Source organism: Perca fluviatilis, chromosome 6 (assembly GCF_010015445.1).
Source record: "Perca fluviatilis chromosome 6, GENO_Pfluv_1.0, whole genome shotgun sequence".
In the NCBI taxonomy this organism is placed as follows: Eukaryota; Metazoa; Chordata; class Actinopteri; order Perciformes; family Percidae; genus Perca; species Perca fluviatilis.
The window spans coordinates 21,271,986-21,283,127 of NC_053117.1; the positions used below are offsets into that span (position 1 = coordinate 21,271,986).

The 11,142-nt window shown below is 38.6% G+C and overlaps 1 protein-coding gene across 1 annotated transcript; it reads left to right on the top strand.

The window, feature by feature from the left end:
• Nucleotides 1-6,416: 6,416 nt before the first annotated feature.
• On the top strand, nt 6,417-10,523 carry LOC120560913 (glial cell line-derived neurotrophic factor). Its single transcript, XM_039803803.1, has 2 exons — nt 6,417-7,645; nt 8,716-10,523. Exons 1-2 carry the CDS (start codon nt 7,411-7,413, stop codon nt 9,270-9,272), a joined length of 792 nt encoding a protein of 263 aa, XP_039659737.1. The 5' UTR covers nt 6,417-7,410; the 3' UTR covers nt 9,273-10,523.
• The last annotated feature ends 619 nt before the right edge of the window (nt 10,524-11,142 follow it).

Below are 11,142 nucleotides of genomic sequence, written 5' to 3' on the forward strand. Positions count from 1 at the left end.
AATAATAATACTACTTATAAATGCTGCATTACAAGTCTTTTTTAGCATTACAAGTTTATCTATTTCCCGGTGTAGTTTGCCTTTATGATATGCAGCAATACGTTTAACAAAGATAAGAAAAGAAACAAAAAAGACAATCACACCACCAATCATACTTAGAGACTTTCAGAACAAATACAACATTAAATTAGTCTTATTGCACATTGCAGACTTGTCTTAATTTCCATTTAGCGTGCTTCCTTTCTTCTCCACATTCACATGTGACACTTGTATTAGTCATACACTCTAAATATGATCAGATTTTTCCAGTTTCTCCACCTGCTATCAACAAATCACAAAATATTACACAAACAGCCAGAGCAGTACACCTCTGCAGAGGTCAGATTGAGATACAATGAGTGAATTATCATCACTATTTTAGAGAAACTTGTGGACAAAAGGAAGATGCTCTAAAACATTTTATTTTAATTTTACACTCTATCAGGATTCAATTTGTGGATTTAAAATATGTAACAGGAAACTAAGGTTATCACTGATACAGTGCCCTCTTTTATATTTCAGGTCCAGGGTTGGAAGTTGGAGCTTGTGAAATTCAACAATGACACATAATCATAGTGTTACATATTCATTCAGTTGATAGTACTTCACCGTTCAGATAAAAGTTGGATATTAAATCGTCCTGTGTAGCCTTTGTTTTATATTCATGGAATCATAAAACAATTTCAACGACAGAATTGTTTTTCTTTGGATGTAACTTTCAAAAACACAAATCAGCAGCGTGGACTGATATACTGAGCACCAAACTGAGGAGAGCTTTCAGGGATCTCGATAATGTAACAACCTAGGCTGATTGTGACCAAAGACTAACACACAAACGTTTAGTGAGATAATGAGCAGCGTCTGGATGATGGTCACTGTGTTGCACGAAAGAGAAACTCACTGGTTCCATCTCCTGGACAAACACAAACACACAACACATAACGGAGAGACTGAGGAGAAACAGAAAGAGAAACCCATGCGCTGGCAGGTGCAGCCAGCCCAAACCAAACCCTATATTTTCATACAAACAAACCAGTCCATCTTTCTCTATTTCTTGGAAACAAGCTTACTAAAACTAAGAGTGAAACACAAGGTAGCTATCTTACTAGCCATGTCCAAGTAAATACAGTATTTGTTACTTTTTATTCAATTAAAAACATAATAACAATAACAATAAACCAGATGAGTGGTTTAGAAAATTGTTTTTCTCAGTGAGAAAAACAACAGCCTGTAGTCAAAGGCATGTGACATGATTTGTAGGATTTTTGGCGAACTAATTTGTTCTTTCTCGCCACACTGCAAAGATCACTGAAAATATCAAGATAAATTGATTTTAGTCTTTATTTGCATCAATAAGTTTGTTCTTTTGCACACATTTCTGTTATGCTGTCATACCCCAAAAAAAGCTTAGAAAAATCCACTTTACATGAAGACATGTTTCTTTCTCTTTTTTTACACTAATAGTTTTCATTGAAAAGTATTTCAAAAGTAATTTACAAAAGTTTCCACACCATATACCTTTCTCATCATTACTTTAATATATGTTTACAAATATAAAAGTACAAACTGTAAAGAAGAAAGAAAAAGGTCTAAGCAAAATAAAAAATACATACAACATTTTTTAGTAAGAGCAAGCAAACAATATAAAAGGAAAGAAAAAACTGTTAAGAAGATGCTGGTCACAGGCTGAAGAAGATACTGTACATCTTGTTTACAGCACACACAAAATCATCACATACATTGGTTTCCTTTAGATGATAGTGGTAGGGAAATTATTTAGTTAATTGTATTACATCCTAAAAAAATAGCCAGGTTCAATGGCTAATGTACTATTACTAATGTATTGAATCAGTGTATCCCAATTTGTCTGAAATCTGCTTACTTGCAGCTTTCAAGAAAAGGTCAGTCTTATCCTTCATAATTTCAATAAAGTCTGTTACCGCAGGTGGTTCAGGCTGTAACCATTTTCTTACTTGCAGGCAGCTAATAAGCAAAAAATTCATGTTATTACCACATTGCACAGTTATAATAATCATAACAATGAATAAAAAATTGCATTCATTCATTCAGTCTGTAAGTTGTATTTAAAACAAAAGATAAAATAAGAAAGGATTACTCTCTGGTGTGAGCACCACTGTTGCTGTAAATGTGTAATAAGGTAAACAGTGGCAGCATTAAAGTCCTATACATGCACGTGTGTGAGCAGTCGGCACATCTGGAATGTTTAGTGTTTTCAACCCAGTTTCTAATCTGCATTAGAAATCACTGAATGTAATTTTCTCAATCTGAAATCAGACATTTAGGTTTCACACATCTATCTAGTGGGCAATAATGTCATACTCATTACAAAACTGGAGACAAACATGGAGTAAACGGTCTATTTGACCCCATCTCAACATTTCAGAGCCAACTCCCAGTGGTTTAGCTTAGCAGACGACATCGACTCTCACAGCTCTCATAGCCTGATCACTCTCACCCTGAGGCTCCAGCGGCACCAGAATACACACGGTGTGGATTACATTGTAAGCACCACTGTGGCTCCCCACAATGATCCATCCACCACCCATGCGCATTCAACAAAATCATCAGCAAGGCAACTTCTTATTACTTACTCACCCTATAAAAAAGTGTATGTCCTACAAGTAACATGACAAATCAAGGGTATATACCAGTTGATTTGCTAATAACTGGGCAATCATGTTTGGTTATTTCTTATTTTTGTAGATCCCATTCTAAATGTTAACTTGAAGTCCCAACCTGAATTAAATCAATCCAAAGAGTACACCACAGTTAAAGTTGACTTTGAGAGGTTAAAGGGGATAACTCTTTATCCTGCCCCGAGCCATGACTCTGGCAGTTGTTGGGGAAATCAACATGCTGGCTGATATTATCTACCTGCCCTGGCATACGTTACACAGGACTAATGGTCTACAGCCATGCTGGCTCTGTGAGGCTGTACTTAGGCACAGCAGTGCTTTGAGCTAAATGCTATCATGCTTACATGCTGATGTTTAGCTTTTTTTTTTGTTAGTTAGTATGCTAACATTTGCTAATTAGCAACCACAGACTGTTAAAAATAATGGACAAAGTTTCCGGTTCTAAAAAGTGATGCCAATGTGGAAGTGCCTTAAACCTGCATTCTATCTAATTTCAAGCAGGGGGCGACTCCAAACTGACGACCCTACTTCTCACTTGATTTATTACCTCAATAAATATTTTCATAATGAGTTTATGGTCTCAATCGCTAGTTTTAAGCCTTCTTTAAAGGCAGGGTTGATAATGTTGAAGAGCTAGCAAGATTTAAAAGTAGCATCTCCTTGCTGGCTCCATATAACCCCTCCCCCTGCCCTCGGGGCTCCCCCCAAATACAGACTTGTACAAGCACCACATCGCTGCTTCAGAGCAAAGGGGAGAAAGGACCACAATTTTACTTCATGTCTCATTCACTGGTAAGCAAACCTCATACCTGATACCTAAAACCTAATATTATCATGCCGAATGTTTAAAACAAACATGATTACTGTTAGCAATGCTGCGACGACGCACATTGAGCTCAGGATCATGCACGGGAGGAGTAGAGCACGCACAGCGGGGCAAGGAGGCATTTCATTGGTTCTTTCCAAGCAGACTGCGACGCAGTGATTGGTTGGCGTTTTTATAAGATTAGCTCTGACCACAAAAAGCAGAAGCTGATGGGAATGCCATTAATTTTTCAAATATTTAGTCATTAACGAAAGTATTGGAGAAATTTAAAAATAAAACCTAACGATGGCACTAGATGAAAAGTCAGGTTATGACCAAAGTCATAAGGATTCATCCTCTGGGGACCATGGATGTCTGTATTAAATTTCATAGCAATCCATCCAATAGTTGTTGAGATATTTTAGTCTGGACTAACCGACCAACATTACCATTCCTCTAGCTCAGCTAAAAACAAGTATGAGATTTAAACGTGTAAATGTAGAAAACAGGACTATCACCAATCTCCCCACTCTCCCTGTCAGTGTGGAGAGTCGGGATCCTCTTTTTTTCTGCTAATTACTAAACCAGTAGCAGTGTTTTAAATCAGACGTCCATTCAGGCTGTTAACTCCTCCCTCCCATAAGCCACTCATGGAGGCCAGTTTCATGTTGGCCAATAATGACGGGTGAAATGACCTGTGCAATTAGCCGTGTTGCATATAAGTCAAACTGAGCCCCAAAAATGGCTGACAGATTCAATTGCAGACTGGCCCCTGATTAGCCCTCATGCCTTGCAAAAATGGGAATGGACATCTGTTTGGTGTATTTGCGGCTTGCAATGTGTAATTGCTTGAGGATGAGATATTTCCATACAGTTAAGTGGGCAGTTCAGGGGAAAGGGAAGCCTCTTCTGAATGATTAGTAGTCTAACTTCTAAAAACATAAGCGGAAGACCACTGTTATTCTGTATAACTGTGCTCAAATGGTTTTTGCATGTTGGGTGTAGTCAAGTGATTACAATACAATGTGGCTAGCATGCACTGACACAAACATGATTCATCATGAAACACTACACTTCAAGGGTGCATGGACGTGCATGTGTGTTTATACATTTACATATACTGCACACACACATGCGGATATACAGTATGCATTTCACATCAACCTTGTAAAGTTAAACTACCTTAGAGGAAACAGCTTTATCTAGTTCTGCTGGAGAGCAAACAGCGGAACTATTTTGCTGGAAAAACAGTTTGTGTGCACCAGAACAGCAGTACATTTTATCCACAATAATCATTTACTGCAGAAGAGAGAAAATGAAGGACATGGCTGCTTCTTAAGAACAAATGTTTGCAGGGATTCAATGTGTCTTAGCACTTGATAACGGAAGTCATCCTGGTCATCTCCATATAACTGAACATGTGGTATACTGAACATTTTTGTAAATATATACAGTATTTGTTCTGCTTACCCTGAACAAAAAGTCTAAAAACATTACAGCTGTTTGAGTTCAGTTAGTTTTACTGTGGCACTGGCTAAAAAGAAATAAACATATTCTAACTACTATTGAAAGAAGAGCCCTTGACGCATTCAGCCTTGGTTATAGTAATAAATACAGCGTGGGAAGGAAGCAAAATCCCTCAACAATGTTTCTTTTCATCTCTCATTTGTTTCTCTCCATCTGGCCTTTACAATCTTTTTTTACCACTTGAATAAGTGCATAGGCCACCATTAGCTGACACTAAGAAACAAGTATATGCCACACAAAACAATTTTAAAATGTCTCCTGGTCTATTATGAGCATTCAGACATGCATGGATTTCCAAGCAGACCTGCAAGGCCCGAGGGGTCAACTCATCATTTTGACTATTATATTTTATTATAATTGAGATGTTTTCTCTTCATTGTGTTTTCAAATATTCTAATGCATTTCTTTGCCATACAAATAATGTGTTTGAAAGGTGCTGTGGCACTAAATAAACCTTCCTTGCCATAAGCCATTTTGACTCATAGTAAACCTGCAAAATGTCGCTGAAAGAAATATTCAGAGGTTTTTAATTGAATTATCTTTGGATGACAAACATGTAACTCCAGACAAAAATCACTACATAGACCAACATACAAAATCAGTTGAGCCAGCCTAACTAGAGAACTTATATTTTCAGGCTATAGGGTGCAAATGAGAACTCACCAGTGCTTGCCCTCTGATTTATACATCAAAAAAAAGCTTTTAATATTACACAACTGTAGTGCAACTTAAAACTTTCAACAACTGACCAACAAACATGCAGCAGCATCATTTTTATGTATTTTTTCTTAAGATTATTTGTGTAACTGAATGTGTTTTAATGGGCCTTACAGACCTAGATCAGCAACAGTGCCCAGCCCAAGCTCTCTAGGAAGACGAGGAACATCTCCCCACAAACCTTACAACAACCCAACAGACATGGCAAGAAACCTCGAAGAACCAGAAAAGTTCCACTCATTTGTTCTGTTTTCAATCATTAAACTCTCTCTCTCTCACACAAACACATACACACAGACACACACACACACACACACACACACACACACACACACACTCTGCCTTGTTGTGCTCTTGAATAAAAATCATAAAAAAGACAGAGATGGATAACAATGTGACTTGACACAATGAATACATCAGAAGATGGAATTTACTCATTGCCATTATTTCACTGAAGAAGAGAATCTGCAGCTTTATTTAAAGTAAAGTTCTGAGTTTCTTATTGACACCCACTGTGGCTGGTTTACAACCCAGGCTTCCAAAGGCAGTTTGCAGTAGTTTAATTTGTTTAACAGGATCACTCACAAAACACATGTGCAGTAAGCTGATCCATATACGGCATGAGCCAATTCCACAGATTTCAACACCATTCATCATCGTCTTTAAAACGTTGTTTAAAAGTCATGCCAAAGAAATCTGATGAAATGACACTTTACATCTCGGATTAAGCAAAAACCAAACCAAAATAACGTTTTCTACTGTAAAACGTTAAACACCCAGTTGCTGTAATGAATATCAGCTCAGGCTTCCTTGATATAATCTGCTCATCAGCTGCCAAAAAAACATGATTTCAAGCTCACTGTGGTTATAAGTAGCAACACAATCCACTCAGTCTGTTTTGACTGGCTGATTAGAAACACGTTCCCCATCCAAAGTCAACCAAACACAAAAAGCAGGATGGGAAATCAGGAGTATTGATAGTGGAAAGTGTGAAACTTCTCTCAGCCATCTGAGTACACAGACTGAGCCTCTTTCATAACATAACCCCTCTACCCTCACCAACTCTGGACCTTAAGTTCAATCATGAATATAGACTCCATTCCTCTGTGAAGTCTGCATGGGTGGAGACAGGAAGAAGTAGGCCTAGAGGATGGACCATCAGACGTCACAAGCACTTCCCATCTCTCCTGTAGACCTCTCCTTCTCCTCAGGGCTCAGTCAGGATTGATGGTGAGTGGGGATGTGCAGGAGTCACTGCATTGTGCCAGAGGAACCGTGCGCACTGAATGAAAACCTGTAGACTGTAAACAGGGACTATTTTTTTCTTTTCTTCCAAGCGTCGATGGATTTGCAAACAACTTCAGAGGGAAGTCTTTGCTTTCCGTTTTGCTCTTCTGCCTTTGCTTTCGAGCCTTCTTGGATGTTGCGCCACGCTGCAAAGCGTTTGCCAGCTGGCATCTGAGTGATAGCGTGCAGTTTACAGTACGCAGGCATTAACACAATGATCTTCCCAATTTCCAGTGGCTGGAACCCAAGCCGATGAGTGCGCCCCACCTTTTCCTCTCCAACTATTGGACGTCTTCAATATGCTGTTAATCGCGTTTGCCAGATGATACCTGTTGGTTTTTTATCGCGCCATGTCCTTCTGTCGGACTGAAGTGGACAATGAAGTTATGGGATAGCCTGACCATTTGTTTGATACTGCTGAGCGCCGTGCACGCCAGCCGGCTTCTACGGAGCCGACCGCAGTCCACGTCCTCCAAGAGGAGAGGGCGCGCCGCCGAGAGTCCCCTGGAGCTCCCGCCGGTTGAGATCCGCCTGTCTGTCACTTCCCCGGGCATCAGCCGCGCTGAGGCGGATACAACGGACTGGGAAGAGACGCTGGCTGGAGGGGGAAAATGTAAGACCCTGGGTTTTATGTATGGAGTGTCCAAAGTGCCACAAAACATCATAAGAAGTAATTTGCACCCGACGGGTTTCTGAGTTTTTCATTATTTTTATTTCAAAAAACTATTAATGACCTTGTTATCTGTGTCTAACAGAAAAACTTTTTGACCGAATTACCTAAATTGAAAACATCATCATCATGCATGGTCACTCACTCTATTGGCCAATTTTCAAAAATACAATGCTTAGACTGAATTTGATAGGCCTTCTAAACAGCTTGTTCACTTATTAACAACTTACGAGTTATTGAAACATTTGCAATGGTGGCCTCTAACCTTCTTACCAATTAGGCCTGCCTCATTCAGAGCTAGTGGATTTTGATGTTATTACTTTCTACATACCTTTCCCACAGTGTACAACACCCACATTAGAAATGTGTATTAGTTTTGGACAGAATTAAATGATAGTAGGTGGGCAACTAACGATAATTTTTTAATTATTGATTAATCAAATTATTCTTTTTGAATAATTGTTAAGTTTATAGTGTAAATGTAATAATACCTGTCACAATTTCCTAAAGCCCAAGGTGACATATTCAAATGACTCGTTTTGTCTGACCAACAGTCTAAAACGCTTAATGCTTAATTTATTAATCGCAAAGGACAAACACAAGCAGCAAATCTTCACAACTTAGAAACTGTAACCAATGAATGTTTTATGTAAATATTAAAAATGACAATAGTTGTTGACAACTTTTTTGTCAATCCACTAATCAGTTAATTATTTAAGCTCTAGTGGTATTTGCTATCAGGCTATGTAGTGGCTGCTGTGTCTTTAATTCAACTAGTCCACTCAAACATACATCAGTCTGGTGCATAAATAAGAACAGTAATGTTGTAACTTGGATGAATCAGTTCAAATGGAATTCCTCTGCAATAACAAAAAAACAATGTGTACCATTTCCGCATTTAAATGTGTAGTTGTGTGTAGACACACTCCATCGGTTCAATAGCCAGAGTGATGAGTTAAACTGAAACAATATGTGCTGATACGCCCTTATAAGAGTGCCATTTTGTGTTTCAGACACAATGGAGGAGCCCCTCCCAAGTCAGTTTGAAGATGTGGTGGACTTCATCAAAGTGACCATCAGTAGAATACGTCGCTCCTCCTCATCCACCGTGTACTCATCCACCTCCTCCCCCTCCAAACTAGACTTGAACAGCAGGACTCGACACAGACGGGAGAGGAAGAAGGGGACAGGCCAGCAGAGTGGAGGAGGAAGAGGAAGAGCTAGAGGAGGGAAGACAGGGAGGAAGGTTAGGGAAGGAAAAGCTAACCGACGAGGACAGGGCTGTGTGCTCAAACAGATCCACCTTAATGTGACAGACCTCGGTTTGGGCTACCGCTCCAGCGAGGAAATGATATTCAGGTACTGCTCCGGACCCTGCAGGAAGTCTGAGACCAACTACGACAAAATCCTTAACAACCTCGCTCACAACAGGAGGCTTCCTCCTAAAGACACGCCCCCTCAGGCTTGCTGTCGGCCAATAGCATTTGATGATGACCTCTCGTTTCTGGACGACAACCTCGTCTACCACACTGTGAGGAAGCACTCTGCTAGGAAATGTGGTTGTGTGTAGAGAGTGTGAGCTGGTGTCAGGCTTTGTGTTGAAGTGAGTGTTTTGTCTTCTGATTTACCTCTTTATGAGCAAACTTTCAGGCATTATGTGTGGCCATATGACTTGAGTCCATCGGTAAAGGAGTTAATAAGTAGAGGACGTGGCGTCTACAGTTTTTTCCCCAAAGCAAAGATCCTCTTCTTCTCTTCCTCCATCAAAATTATATTTATATTATAATTCCTTTACAGTTCACACCTTTCATACGTCACTAATATGTTCAGTGGGATTTTAAATGTTTCAATGGATACTCAACCTAAAGGACTGAAATCAGACACAATGGATGATTCAGCAGACTCATTCTGTCTACTGTATAGCACATATGTTACATGGAAAAGGTTATACATATGAAATGTATTTATGAAATCTTGAATATATTAACTTATTGATATTTATTTTGTTTTTATAAAAGGAATACGTTATTTATTGTAATATGATATCTCATGATATCTTTGCCAAAAGGTTTAACTAAAAGGGGTTGGTGGTATATTTCCAAATAAAAGCAGTAAAAGACTGGGTGGTTTACATTGCAAAATCTTTTAGGTGCCCCGTGGAGTTGTCTTGTAAACAAAGTTATGTGTGCATTCAGTGTTTCTCACCAATATGCATTTTGTGTATCCTTGAGGTCTAACAAAAGAGTTTAATATACAATATTTTCTTCCTCATAAAACATTTGCAAAGCCGATTTTGAAAAACAATTTTTAAGTCATGCATTGTTTACATCATCTTCACTAGTTTGCATTCTTCTTTGCTGTTGCATTGCTACGTGGCTTGTTACCATCACCAATTGTCGATCAGCGGAATATCTGAAACTGGTGGCAGGGCGGTGTATTGCATTGCCCACATGATTATACTGTACAACAAAAACATAACAGGGACCTTCTCTTAACAACATTGCTCTATAGCACTACTAGTGGTCTAAAACTCCACAGGACACCTCAAAAGTTTTTCTTCCCGGGAAAACCATTCTCAGTATCTTAGCGTTTACAATGTTCTACAATTTTAGTGTCATTTGACTGCATTGTTTCCTGTTTATGTTTTTAATTAACAATGTAAGAAAGTAATGTGAGAAAAGCTATATCAAAGCATTTTGTTGTCATGATTAGAAGAATAGTTGTTTATTCACTGCTAATTTCATGTCCTTCTCAGATGAATTGCTGTTAGTGAAACAAGATTTTATCACTTTATAAACGTAACTACAGCTTTATTTTTATACGGTACTCACTTTTAAATTGTCTCATTTAATTAATAATAAATGTATTCCACACAGTGTAGTGTATTCTGTATGTAATTACTAGCACACATGATTTAGTGTTGTGTGGATGACTTTAGCAGACAACAAGCAATGCTGTCATAAATTGTCTATCTTAACAGTCAGCACACACTCAGACAAAAACTCGGGTTTTGAAAATTACGCTATACAGTTACAACTTGACATTGATCAAAAACGAGTTAGGTAACAGAAATTAATCATTGCATTGCTGTCACTTTTCATGTAAAAGAGGGATAGGAACAAAAGAGCAATAGGCCATTAGGGATTTAAACTTTTTAATAAAGGATGAATAGAATCTGATGTTATCAAATGACAGGAACAGGCATTAAACACAGAAGAGAATGGAGTATCTATGCCTAAAGTAAAGTATAGTACCTACAGTGCCTAAGAATAAAAGGAAGGTGAGGCAGACAATGAGGAATGGAAGATAGATGGATGAAAGACCAGTGTTACAACATAAAGAAAACAACATGGAAAAATGAGCCTTGGCGTTAAGAGCTAATATGTTTGAAGAGAGAGGGAGGACATAGAAAAGACAGTGTGATTAAACGGTGGCAGATA